This window comes from Kryptolebias marmoratus, linkage group LG5 (assembly GCF_001649575.2).
Source record: "Kryptolebias marmoratus isolate JLee-2015 linkage group LG5, ASM164957v2, whole genome shotgun sequence".
NCBI classification, from domain to species: Eukaryota; Metazoa; Chordata; class Actinopteri; order Cyprinodontiformes; family Rivulidae; genus Kryptolebias; species Kryptolebias marmoratus.
Window position 1 is genome coordinate 12,767,303 of NC_051434.1, and position 14,698 is coordinate 12,782,000.

Below are 14,698 nucleotides of genomic sequence, written 5' to 3' on the forward strand. Positions count from 1 at the left end.
TAAAGAGAAAGCTTGCCCTCATTCGTTTTTCTCTGCATGGCTTTTGCTTTTAATGAACCAATAAGTCAAGCAATGTGAGGGGGGTGCAAATTAACGCACGCTGAGCACGTAATTGTGCCACTCTCGTTCTTATAGATTTACACTGAGCTGTGTGTGCGTGCATTTTGAGCACAAAACGTTCACTCTTTGACTGGAACCAGAAGATGATCTGGGTTGCGGGCAGCAGGATTTGACATCAGCTTATTTCCTGTCGTTGACTGCTGGTCGTATGTTGAGTGTGTGGGCGCAAGATAACCTAATGAGTTTAAAGGGGGGTGAGGTGCTTGCCACGAGACACACACACACACACACACACTCGGTGACACACAGTAACACACACAAGCACATTAAAAGACTCTTTGCACCGCATTGCATTCGGCTCTTCAAGAAGACATGCGTGCACCCGCTGTCTTCACTTCCCACAGTGGAGAATGCTGAGGTGTTCTTCAGATTTTGCGCTGAGTCCATCATATATGCACTCTCGGATGGGAAGTCAGTTCATACAGGCAACAATAAGTCACATTCAGAGGGAAAAAAGGGTTCAATAGTGCAGCAACTGTTAAAAAAAACCCCAACAAAACAAATGTTGCTCCCATTAGAACAAAAGGAAAAACCTGTGCCTGCGTACACCCACCTACACCCACCTACACACACTGTAAAAGTCTAATACTCCCTAACATTCCTCATTTCCCAGTCATGTATGATATATATATATATATATATATATATATATATATATATATATATATATATATATATGATATATGTTATTTCCTTATGAAGATAAACACACACACTCATCCTGCATGTCAGCATCCCCTCTGACAAACCTAAAGGGGCCTCTAGCATTACAGCACAGCTATATTTATCTTTTCACCGCAGCGAAAGAGGAAAATAATTTGCATTGGAGCCAACGTATATCACAGCAGACCAGTGACACCCTCTGTGGCCCCACTGCAACAGCTGCTACAAATACACACACACACACGTATGCCAGTAGTGTGGCCTTGATGTGGGCTGGTGTGCTGTGTCTGCTAACAGTGTCAGAAGCTGGAGGCCAAGGCTGCAGGAAGAGAGGAGGACTAGAAGGCAAACGAAGCATAAAACAGAAACAAAGAGTAAGATGGAGGCGGTACGAAGAGTGGGAGATTCTACAGGAGACAAAAAGAGAACGTGGCTTTTATCAGAAATTAAAGTTGCACTGTTGTGTCACTCAGCAAAATGAGCCATACCTGGTCCAGATCACTAAAATCCCCCCCTTTAAACATTCCAGACAGAGCTGATTTACTCATTGTTTGGGCTGTATTTATACAAGTTAAAGGTCTTGCTGGGTTTCTTAAAGGGCTAATCTGGTCAATTTTTGAAGTGATGCTCTGTCAATCGGTTATCACTACTTAATACCTTATGAACCGTGACATCAGTCGTAGAGCACGGGGTATGGAAGGAAGGGCAAAAGTTTTCATCCAGGCTAGGCTAAAGGCTGGCTAAAAGAGTGCACATTTTATATTGTTTGTCAGGCTTAAAAACGACTCTTTCTAATGAACGGCATACCAGGCTGAAAGAATGCTACATTAGCTAAAATTAAACCTTTCGACTTTTGCATAGTTATTCTGTAAGCACGAGAAATGGTAAAACATGAGCCAGCCATTAGCCTAACCTAGAGGAAGACTTCTGCTCTTTTCTCCATGCTCTGTGGCTGATGATGTTTTAGCGACTGATAGCTATTTGACAGAACATCACTTCAAAAATGACCAGACTATCCCTTTTTAAAAATGGCACCCTTTTAACCATGCAGCTGTAGGTTCTGGGAGCGCCTCCTCTGACTCTTCAGTCTCCAGATTGAGTAACGTCAAAAAGACTGAATAGAAGTTAAAAACATCCTGAACCAGGCGTTAGGTAAACCCTCATAGTTTCTCAATATCCCCTTGTCTTATGAAAATATGTTGTTTTTTTTCCATTTTAGTCTCTGCTCTGGACCAACCTGTTTCACAGTAAAAACCATAATAATGCATCCTTTTGCAAGAGGATATCCACAGGTCTTTTACCCTTCTTCTTTTTTCTTTTCCTTTGTAAAAGAATAGAAATAAAACCGATCAAATAATAGAATATTATAGCGGTTTTAGGTGGTTTTAAACTTTGCAGGATTAGCCAAGGGAATTAAAAGTGAGGCATTTTTAATATGGAGTTGTAGGAAAGGATCAGAGAAATAAGGAAAAATCTGTTTAACATAGAGTAATTCTTCTTATTGTTGTCATATTAAAAGTTTTTTTTTTAATAAGTAAAATTATACTTAAGAAATTCTCCTTGCCTCAGTGTTATATCTGCAAAACTGGTTGCAAGCAGCTACTTCTTCATCCAAACAATTTCACAATTGCTTGTTCATAATATAAAAAAAAATGTTGGGTTGGAAAGCCAGTGACATGTGCAGCTAAAGAAAAAGTTAAATTTATTCTGACACTTATTTTCAGCTGTGATCGTTCAATGGTTGGTGCACTGCCTCCACCTACAGGCAGAGAGAGAGAGTTTCCAAGCTCTAAGGGGAAAAAAATAACATAAAAATGCTGCTTCTTTGTGTTTTAATTAGCAACTTTAATCTGTATGTCTTAAAAAAAAGAAAAGTGGTTTAATTAATCTAATTTAATTTGAAGTGAAAAAACTGAACATCAAAAGAACTTCGTGGTGAGTTCGTATAAACTTCCTTCGTCATGTGCTCTCATGTGCATAGTGAGCTTTAGATCCCTGTAAATACACACCCCATGATTCAGAACCTGAGAGTGTAAAAAAAAAAAAAAAAAAAGACTCGTTCTTGAACGGTCCCATCACCAAACCAGACACTTATTTATGCATCTCACAATGGCCCCCTTTCATTCTGCGTTCAGCTCAGCCCCGAGTGAACCACATCCTTTGAGATACTGGACAGGCACAAAGAAAACACTTCATTTATGAAAAGTTTAATGAGGGGCTTTTTTAAAATAAGTTGTTTCCTAGAAAATGACTCAAAGGAAGTTTTCTTTGATGTCTTTTTTTTTTTTAAAGGTTTAATGCACAAGAAAGAAGAATTTCTCTGGAGATATTAGAGCCAATCAACCAGCATGTTTCTGCTTTCATCACTGCAGCTTTAGCAAAACAAAAACAACAAAAACAAACAAAGAAACAATAAAATTAAAAATGGATCTAAAGAGCCAAACATTTCTTGAAGAAATGCATGTCACCCGCCACCTTTCATAGCAGAGTTTTAAACATAGGGTGCTTTCTTAAAATAAAACTTATTTGAAGCAAACTACTGAGGGAAAAAAGTGCAGTTTTGCACACATATCAAACTATTATATTATTAGACACTGCAATTAGGAGTTTTACAATAATATGGCAAGTCATTGTGGTAATAATTAAAAAAATAAGCTCAACTTTGATAAAAAAAAAATATAATAAAAGTTGAAGTAAATTAAATTTTATGCCTATAGCACAAAAAAATCACAATTAATTGCCCAACAAAATAGCCCAATTACTTTAAAACTTTATTAGACTGTATATTATTTGTTTTTGATTTTCTGTAATTAGACAGACAATCTAGTGTTTACATTATATGAACAGGGGTTTGGTTGCTTTCTTTGTCCTAACATGCAAAACTACAATAAATATCAACAATTTATTACAGATCTTTAATTTTATAATTTTATACATAGTATTTTTAAAACACTTAATGAGTCGTTTTATCTTTATTTAAAGTTTCGAGTAGGTTTTGTGACTCTGGACAGGTTTTATTTAGTGAGAGGAGCAGAAATGCCTCCTTTGATTGTAAGGGCTGCAGACCCCTGGGCAATCTGTTAGCGATCAAAATGTGTGATTTAATGACTCTTAGTCACCACCTCATCAGATTTTAGCTCATTGTCTGTAAAACTGTAATACTGAGTTATAGCCCTGTTTGTGTTGGCTAATTATGATTGGCTGCGGTGGCCATTTTAAATCAGGTTGACTTCAAAAGCTAATCAGTGATGATTACTTTCTGAGAATGTCATTAAAATCTGTCCTGTAGATCTTATTTTGCTAACAGATGGGGTTGACTCAGGAAAGAGCTTTTCTTTCAGTGCAGCTTGTAAAATGAGAATTAGGATAACTTTTAGTCTAATTTTAGAACCATTTTTTAAAACTGTTTCTCCTTGAATGTTGACAGTGGCAGGACAAATGATGAGTCTTCACCTTGGGGACAAAGTATTACTCTCTGTTTATTAGTTCTCCTATTTCTAGATTTACAACTTCAGTCCTCTCAGCGGTAAAGCTGACTGCTGAGCAGTCTATTAATGGTGTAAGGAGTTACACATTTGGTTTCACAGCCTGAAGCATCGTATCAGCACACAGACGATGCATCAAAATGTAAAAACAAAAAAACCCCTCTGCTTTCGACTATCCTTTTACAGCTGTCATGCCTCTGTGACAGAGTGGGACTCGGACCCTCGGGGTGGCTCTGTGTTTGTGTGACCACGCTGTGCCAGGTGGACCTCTTCTTCCTCGCAGTGTCACATGGGAGGGGCACGCAGGCAGGGAAGCTACAGTAGCTCCTCTTATTTCCCTGGCAAATGTTGTCACCACGAGCAGCCTCGTTTCTCTCCTCCTCCTCCGCCTCTTTCTCTGACAGACAGCCCACCACTTCCTGCCTGCACGTCAGAAGTCTCACATATTCCCAACTTGTAAGATGCCATGGAGGCCAGCAGAAGAACAGCGCTGTATGTCTGCTCTGTCCTTTTCATCCTAACAGGTGAGTGCTGTGGTGGGATGCTGTGCTTGAGCCACTGAGGTCATTGTGGTTTTTTTTTGGTCTGCTGGGTAAATAAAACTCAGAGTTGTAGTTTGTTCATGTAAAACGCTCTGAAATTATTTCTCCTGAAAGGGTAATAGGGCAATAATAAAACTGGGTTGCTAAACAAAAATGCTCTCAAATTGATCTGTGCTGGCATATGTAGTTGGTGTAGGGACATGTAATGTGTGTTTGTATATTTATGGTTTGGAAAATCTATCTTTTGCCATTTTTGTACTCTAAACTTTAGAGCAAAGATGAAAAGTTTGTCAGTGAGTTCTTCTTTGCAGCCTTTTTTCCGTCCAAGTGTGTATTTTGCATGTCCTTTCCATAGTCACTGCAGCATGATTATCCAGACTTAGCTTTTCTTCTATTGTTAGCTGGACGTTCTCGAAAGAAAAAGGGTCAAGTGGAAAAAATAAACAACCTCCAGTCATAGTTTTGTGACTCCTTTCAGACAAGAACTAAAGCACTTCACACGCGATGAACTGCGTGGACTCCCCCCTGCTTTGATGTTTGTATCATCAACTCTTCTTCAGAAGCTCTGTTTGCTCCATTTGAGGAGGATGGTGGCGTTCGGACACGCACCCGTTGACTTTATTTAGCATCCAAACAACTTGGATGTATGTGAGGGAGATAAGGAGCAGGTGCAAGTGAGTGTCCATATGTGTCTGTATGTGGTGGTGGTGGTAGGGGGGTGCGCCCCCGTCCACGAAACTTCAGCTATCCTCTCACCTCAGAGCCCATTGTCGCTGTAATCTCCCCCTCTATCACCACAACAATTACCCTGCTGTTTGGGGACAACAGTGAAGGAAGCGGGCTGGGCACACTTCGCCCCGTTCGGCCTTTTCACCGGCTTTCGGCTGGTGTCAACACAGGCACACTCCTGCTACTGACAAAACACACACACACACACAAGACACTCACAAACAAAGACAGAAACTGGCCTGCGGGCCTGAGAGTGAAACACGTCCCTGTGGCTTTTACGCCGCATGCATTATTTAGGACGTAACACCTGACACACAGTGCATGTATTGTCATGGGCCACATGGCCAGCAGCCACCAGAAACCACACAAACACCAAGTGGATAAAAAGAAGAGGAAACATGGACTGGCCAGAAGGGTGGGAAAAAAATAGATCAGAAAACCAGAGTTCATTTGAAAGGCATTCAAAACCCCGAAACTCTTTTCCATGAGCGCCATAATGTCATTTTTAAATGCTGAAGCAGAGAAAGAGGATACACAAACAGAAGTGAGACTTGCAAAAAACAGAAAGAGGAAGCTGACAAAGAACACTGCGAAGCAAAACCTGCAAAAGCTGAAGTTTATTTCACGTTAGCGCCGCACTGCTGACATCATACATATGAAGAAATTCCAGTTCAAATGGCGGCGTCTCCCACTTCGTTCTCGGTGTTTTCTTGTTTTGGGCTTGTAACCAGTGAACAAACTGCTTAGCAACAAACTGTAGCTTAAACAGACAGAGACGTGCAATACATCAACAATTACACCAACGTAAAACGGCCCGAGTGTTTGTTTCAGGACGGGTTCAAGATCAGACAGGCCTCGTGCTCGCTTGATGACACCCTGTAGTGAACTGGGTCAATATTAACTCACTACAGTTTCAGGACCTGGACGATTTGAGAAGCAGGATACAGCTCAAACTGCCTCCCTCGGGTTTACGGTCCTTCCTTCTCGTGATCTAGTCCATTAGAGACATTTATTTTTTAATTTTAATGGCTTTTTTTTGTAAAGGGACAAGGGGTAATCTTAATAAAAAACATTCACCACAACTTAAAAAGCCTAAAAGTCAATTTGAAACAGACTCTACACAGAAAACTCCTAAGATATAGCATAAAAAGAAGATAAAGAGAAGAAAAGGTGTCAGTCTTTTTTAATCTAAAAATGAAAGAACTCCACATGACAATCCTTCATGTGTAAGAAGCAGAGTGCTTTTACCTAAAGACACCTTACAGTTTCTAATAGATGAACCACGAGTGACTGAGTCAGTGACCAACAAGAAGCTGAGGCACACGACCATGTAAGCATTTAATAAAAGATTTTAACTGTCTGATTATATATCATCCTTTGTGGCTAAATGGTTGTGGAAGCTGCTTGTGACCAAGAAGACAGAAGTTGGGAGAAAATCTAAATACATAAATAAAAAGCAAACTGACAGTTTTTTAATATTCAGTGTAAGACATGACTTTTCAAACTATACAGCAATTGACTGATTGATTGATAACTATATTATCAGTGTACATCTGAAAACCTGCAGACAGGGCAAGTCATTTAAACGTGAACTAAAAAAGAAGTAGGCCAAGAACTGATCCTTGTGGTACAACTGTATTCATATTTTTAAAGAGTGACTGAAACACAACTTTGTTACATTGGTACTGCAAAACCAGCTTTAGTGGAAAACATGTTTTCGCTTTAAAACTAATAAGATGATTTTTTTCATCAACACAGATTGTAAAAATTACATTTAATTTTTTTTCCAAAGTTTAATAATCACTGTCATGATGACTAATGTCTGTGTTGTATATGTCATTCACATTAACAACGCCCAGTAAACTGTCCCTTAGACAGCATCGGTATGAACCAAGCACTTATTTATGCATCACTACATTATTTATAGATTTTAAGTGTATATCTACATCCATTTGATGTTTTCAATAAAAAAAACAACCAAACAATTTAATTGTTAAGTTTGTTAGATGTGAAGAAACCTATCAAGTTAGAAAAACTTTTGCATATTTCTGAAAAAAAAAACAACCCAAAAAACATGTCTTTTAATCACATTTTCTGTTTTGTCAACAGCCAAGAAAAGACTGCGGTTTGGGTTAAAAACACCATCTTACTAACCTGAAATGGCAGCTGATTTGTTTAGGAAAATCAACCTAAAAGTTTTGCATTTATTCTGTTTGGAAAAGAGGAAAGAAGCCTAAAAACTACTGTACTAAATGCCACAAGTTATTGGATTGAACTTTTGTTTATTACAAGCTTGAGCTTGAATCAGATGGGAACCCTTCTGATTCAGTCTGAGATTAAGAGCCACTACTTCATTGTGCTATGGTCACATTTAAAACCTTTCTGACTTATTTAAGAGGATTTGTCCAGACTAGGTCCCACGTGGATGGCTTGTAGCCTGCTGAAATTAAGATTTAATTTGCACATGTAAATAAAAGTAGAATATAACAAATGGTACAAATGACATATGCTGTAGAATCCATTTTATTAGAAATTGTTGGGTTTTAGCACAAAGGACATTACAAAATACCAAGGCCACATCCTACATTAGAAATCTAACAGTTGCTTTAAATTATTTTGTGAAAGTTTTTTCTCCTCTTCTCACTTTTCTACTTCTATTTTAGCCACTAACTTAGAGGTCAGCAGCAAACTCATTCACATCCCTTCACTGGTTCGTCATGGGACTGAGGGAGACCCCTTACTTCTGTCTGCGGAGATCCACTTTTCACTGGATGAGGCCGAGATCCAGGGAACTTGGTCACACACCAAACCGAGCGGGACCCGAATCACGTTGGTCACGTTTACCAACACCACAGCGATCACTGACATGATGTACCGCAACCACCTCCTCTTCAAACAGCACAACGTTTCCTTGCTGATCTTGAAATTAAACCAGGACAACGAAGGGGATTATCACCTGAGCCTCAACATAAAGTTTCACAACAGAAAGGGACGGGTCATCAAGGAGGAGAGGACTATCCATGTAACGGTGGATGGTGAGCCACTTGTTTACTAGATCTGATTATTCATATGATGGGGTTTATTGGGCGCAGCTCCAAATTTACCAGTGCTTCTTGTTTTTCTTCCCCGTAGTCCCCGTCTCCACGCCGCTCATTGAGAAGAGCCCATCTTATCCGCTTGTAGAAGACAAAGCCAACGTGACTTGGACTTGTTCTGTTGAGAGGGGAACACGGGTTGTGTTCCAGTGGCTGAGGGACGCTGCTGTGCTGACTCCCAGTAAGAGATACCACTTCAGCCAAGACAACTCCACATTGGTGATTAGCCCTGTGACAAAAGAGGACAAAGGAACTTATCGCTGTGTGGCCAGCAATGCAGTGACCCCGGGCAGGAACAGCAGTGGGGTGGAACTCAATGTTTACTGTAAGTAACTGTTTGTCTTTCCTAAGAAAACCTGTCTTTTTTGGGGTAAAAGTAGCAGCTTTAAATGTCACAATGATTATTTGAAAATGTAGGTTTAATCTCATTTTGTCTGCAGAATCCAGTTTCTTTTAGTCCCTAAACAGAGTCATGTTCTAATTGAAGTTATTTCTTACATACTGTTTTATCCACAAAAACAGGAACTTGGTTTTGTGAAAATGTTTCATCATATGTAAATTTCTGTGACATCAGCCTCCTCGCTAACATGTGGCTGTTATGGAAAAACATTTGCATGGCAGCCGACTTATCTTACCGTACTGCCATAACGGGTGAAACTTTGCTGATAAAGCTGTACTGGTTTCGTGAGCTTTAGGTTAACTTGAGGCCTTCTGGGAATTCACTGGAATGCGTTTTCATTTCCGCAAAACAGATGGTTTTTGAGCTGATGTGCAGAGTTGCACATCAGTTTTGACAGGGCTACGGTGTCTTTTGTTCCGCTTTGGTCCATTTGACACAGCTTTTTTATCAAACTGGCCATTTAAGTTCACATCGGCAGAGCACGTAAAGGTCACTTTACGACAATGTTCAACATGGTTTCATTCAGACATACCGAGTACAGTGACAGAGTGAGCCGTGGCTCATGAAAAAAATGGTATATACACAATACTGGACTGTACATCAAGTACTTCATATGGCAAAAGAGTTGTCATATTATCATACACAAATACTGTATGTTGTACTTCCATTGTAAGGGTGTTAATTTGCATTATAGTCAAGTCAAGTCAAATGTATTAATATATTATACTTTTCAGCAACATGGCAATTCAAAGTGCTTTATACTTTTTTTTATACTTGTCATCTGGTCAGGTTTGGTGTGCACAAACTCTAGTAGGAACATGTATGTTTCCCCTCAACTTATATCATCTTCTTCTGCAGGACTCACACATGCATGTCATGTTTCATCAGTCTAACTTTTAAATCCCTTCAGAGGGATTAGATAAATTAAACAAAAAGAAATATACAGTTGTATGTGAGATTCTCGTCATAGTGCTGGTCACGGGATATTGCAAGGACTCAGTGTCAGACTCATTTCTAGTTATTTTTGTGTTTCCTTTTGCAGAGATTTAACAAAACCATTGCTCATTGCAGTCACACCAGCAGCATAAGCTAGGAATGGGTCATATTTTTTGTGGCTTCACCTTTTGAGTAAAATAGGAAGTGAAGTGAAGTGAGATTTATTTATATAGCACTTTTCAGCAGCAAGGCGATCCAAAGTGCTTTACAACACAGAAACAACAACAGAATTAAATACAGAAATACAGAAATAAAAACATCAATCAGGTAAATTTTAGCTAATAATAAGATTGGTGAATAAACTTTCCTCTAGGAGGAGGCATTTGAAATACAGAGATAAAAACATCAAAATCAAATATAGATAACTATAACAGAGAAATGAGTAGTTTTAGCTAATAGTATGATTGGTATAACTATAACAGGTAATCTTATTGTGAGAGGATCTCAGTAGGTTTGGGTCTGATCTTTTAAGATCAGCTCAACTGTGGAAACCAATGGTCTAATGTACAAGGCCACTTACAATTGCAGACCCAGTATATTTGTTTTTGAGATCATTGGTTATTAAATACAGTATAAAAAAATTGATTTTTCGTGTATTGGAAAGAGAGAAAAAACGTGTAATACGCAGTGTGTTTCACAGAACAAACTGTCACGTTTCTCTGACCCACGCACAGATGGCCCCTACAACCTGGAGGTGAATTCGGGCCAGGGCCTCAGGACAGGGGAGGTGTTCACCATCAACCCCGGCGAGCTGGTCTTCTTTGAATGCCGGGCCGACTCCAACCCACCGAACAGTTACGTCTGGATCAAGAGCCACAACAAAACGGAGGTCATCAGCGAGGGCCCACGGCTGGAGGTGCAGCTCTACAGACTGGCCCAGGCTGAAGAGTACCTGTGCCGGGCCTTCAACAACGTGACGCAGAAACAGGACGAGACCCAGTTTACTCTGGTGGTGGCCAGCTTAGGAACAGGTGCGTAGAGGGTGGAATATGGCAACGGGGAGCAGAGCGTGGGCAGGTTTTTTTGGGATTCCTCTGCGATAAACACGGTAAACAACATATCGTGCCAAAGCAAAACTGTTAGGCTTTAAGAGACGGGGAGATGATACTTACCAATGAGAAGGACTGTGTGATTTTAAGAACAGCTGTGTTGATAAAATACTCTTCCTGGAACTTTTTTCTGAACTAGCACTTTATGAGTATAACATAAAAACATACGCAGCTATAATGGAAACTCTGGTTTAATCTCTGTTGCTAGGTTTCGGTGCTTGCTTGCTGTTTTAGAGTTCAGTGGCTGGGAAAGCAAACAGTGGATGACAGCTGTTGTATTTATTGACTAAGTTTTATAGCGTGTAGAGTTTGTGTACTGAATGCAGCATTGATATGTTGTCCTGGTGATACCGAGAGGGCGCGCTGATTATTACAGCTGATACCAGCCATGATTTAAAATGCTGTTTAACGAGTCAACTGTGGTCGAGTCAGACTTCAGTTTTTATTGCCATCAGAATCTCTCCCCAACTTTACCAGAAAAGCGTTCGGTTGTTACAGTTTGAGTGAGAAGTTTAAAAGATTTTACATCCCAGCTCGCCAAAGTGTGAAGGTTTATTTGTGCACACTGTTGTTCGTCTTTTTAGTAGGGTTAATTTAAAATGCAATCCTGATTTCCTTTTCTGAGCATGAAGATTTGAATCTTGTTTTGAGTGTAAGCTTAATATCCTTAGAGACAACAGGTGCTACTTCTGTTTCTAATACAGTTTAAGGAAAGGCTTCTGTCAGATTTAAAAAATAATAAAAAGAAATGCTTTGGTTGCCAAAGGCAGAAAGGCTTTGTATTACAAATGACACAAACAAAAGAGGCAACAAGCTAAAAATATATGAAGGTTAGCAAACAAACCAAGAAGAAATCAAGCTATAAAGCTGAAGCTCACATTTAATAAGTAGACTATTGCAAAGACAACAAAAACAAAAAACAGCACTGAGTTTGGTGTTTTAAAGTCACACAAGAAAATACAAGATTTTATAATTAATGTAGGAAGTTAAAAGTACTGTTTTAGTCAAAAAAATTGTTTCTTTAAACAGCGCACATGAGGATATGAAATACTTGGATTTCTGTCAAAATGTCACTTGAAGTTTGAGCTAAATGCTAACATTAGCATGTTTAAAGTTATGTTTTTCTAACCGTATACTTTAGTTTAACTTTAAAAGTAACATCAAGCTGCTTTATTTCTTAATGAAATGTGACTTACTGTTTTTAAGAATAGAGCTTTAAGAGATTTTAAGGACTTCTCTTTATTTACTTTTTTTTACACCCAACTTGGTTTAATTGTAACTCATTTTAGCTTTTAAGATTTTCTTTGACTCAAAAACAAAACTACTTTAAATACATTTAATTACTCAGCCTTGGTTGGCATATTCCATTCTTTACATAATTAACCGAATAAAGCTCTTTTTTTACATCTAGGTTTTGGGTTGTTGGCAGGATTCAAACCACATAAATTCAAATTTTTATGAAAATCCAGTCAGCCCGACGACTACTGAAGTATTTTAGTTGTGCCAAAATGGCGAACCGACTGTCGTGCACAGATCCACGTTGCTATCTCGCCTAACATTTGTCTGCCATGTCTGACGCTGTTGTTTATTAACAGGCAAAGAAAAGCACACCCAGAACGAGGGCTCTATGTCTCCGCTGGCGGCCATTATTGTCTGCTCTTTGTTTATCATCGGCTGTATGCTGCTAGTCTTCCTGAGGAGAACGTGTCATCCCAAGCGAGGTTAGATACCGTCTCATTCTCTTTGCTTTGACATACAGCAAGTAGTTCTCTAAGGATTTTAACTTTTTTTTAAAAATCCACACAAGTATAGGGGTAATAGTAAGTAACTCCCCTAAAGCCTCAAATCTGGACGTCTGAGCTGAGATGTGAATAAAAAAAGCTGTAATATTAGAATCTATTCCTGACATCCTGGCTGTCTGCTTTAAGTTCCCACACACTGAAGTTACTCAGAAATGTAAATAAGTTGCAAATTTTAGTCAAAGTGTAGGTAACCTGGGCAAAATAACTTCTCCATTCGAATAGGGCTAAGTATTGCTTAATATTTTACCTGCTGTTGATTGACAAGTAATTGTATTTTTCTCTCGTTCTTGTATCAACAGTGATCATGAGCATCTACAACAAGTAAGTGTCTTGAGCTCAGAAAATGATGCTTTTAACACTTGTACGAAGGGAACAATTGCTATTGTTTTTTTTTTTCTTTTTCGTTTTTGCAGACCCTTTTCAGAGCAGAAACGACCACATCGTTCAGGTGAGCTGCTGTTGGTTCACACCTACGCCCTGATGTGTTGTCAGAGAATGCTCCTGTATTTACAGCCAAACATGTTTAAGATCGAGCTTTGTTATGGAGGATGTAAAAAAAATGAACGAGGCTCTGGTTTGAATCTAGAGTTCAAGTCAGTGCAGAAAAACAAGCTTGGAGGAACATTAAAAAAGTAAACAAAGTTACAATAATTAATTTCCATTAAAAAGCAAATCAAGGTGCGATGGTGTCGTGATATTTATCTTACTCGGGCTCTAATGAGACACTGCTGCTGTTTCTGTAAATGCTTGAAAAATGTGCACCAACAGGTCACGAAGATGCAACAGAGGACTTTGGCATCTATGAGTTTGTTTCTGTAGCGGGGAAAATGGAATCCACACAGGTATTTATTTACAGAAGAAACACAAACCCTTTGAATTCATTTATATATTTCGATTTTCAAGTCTCCCGTATGTGGAAACCTTCCCCAGGCGTCGTGCAGGTCTCTCGCTCGCCTCGAGTTGGGTCAAGATATGCACACCACCATCTACGATGTGATCCGACACGTTCCCGAGTCCCCCAGCCAGAGTCTGCTGACGTAACTTCTTGCTGGAAACTTGTAACTTGCAGTCATTACGCTCGAAGACTTTAATTCTCTCAAGTCTTTATCATCAAAGCCTGAAGCTCTGGGTTTTGTTGCCCACTTTCTTTTTTCTTTTGTTGCACAAGGGATGGAAGAGACTTGTTTAGGTACAGAACCTGAATATGCACTGTTACTGTTAAGAGTCAGACAGACATTTGTTGTCTTCTACTTGATATTATTGTACAATAAAAATATATGTCTGGACTGATTTAAAAAAAAAAAAGTGAAACATGACTGAAGTAGAAATTTCGTTTTTTTTTGCAAATCAAGAGTGAAAATCATAATACTGTTTTATATTATATTACTCTGAAGCTCTTAAAATGGACCAAATATGGACCAAAGTATCGGTTTGAGAAACATATTCACCGACTTCACTGGTATATATTTTTAATAACATTCTCCACGAAGAGAGAGTAGATTTTCTGAGAAGTGTTATAGTGAATGCATTTACTTGTTTGTATCAAAAAGTGTGTTTTATTGTAAATATTGTACATGGATTATCCTGACAAAGCTTTATACAGATTATTCTATTTCTCTGTTTTGTTGTAATCTGTTAACTCCTAATTTCAAACTGGCTGTAGTAAAAAAAAAAATGGTTGATCCATTTTCTGAACGTGTCATTCCTGTAATTATGACTACAGAAAAAAAAAAATTACAAATATTGAAGTTTTTTTTGTCATTAAAAAAAAAAAACGAGAAGGTAGTTTTCTTTTGGTCGTCATTTATCTTTGAAAA

General features: G+C 38.7%; 1 protein-coding gene across 1 annotated transcript; it reads left to right on the forward strand.

The window, feature by feature from the left end:
• The first annotated feature begins 4,637 nt into the window (after nt 1-4,637).
• On the forward strand, nt 4,638-14,656 carry hepacam2 (HEPACAM family member 2). Its single transcript, XM_017420286.3, has 9 exons — nt 4,638-4,792; nt 8,203-8,574; nt 8,672-8,959; nt 10,705-11,001; nt 12,675-12,800; nt 13,181-13,202; nt 13,295-13,329; nt 13,650-13,723; nt 13,812-14,656. Exons 1-9 carry the CDS (start codon nt 4,735-4,737, stop codon nt 13,920-13,922), a joined length of 1,383 nt encoding a protein of 460 aa, XP_017275775.1. The 5' UTR covers nt 4,638-4,734; the 3' UTR covers nt 13,923-14,656.
• The last annotated feature ends 42 nt before the right edge of the window (nt 14,657-14,698 follow it).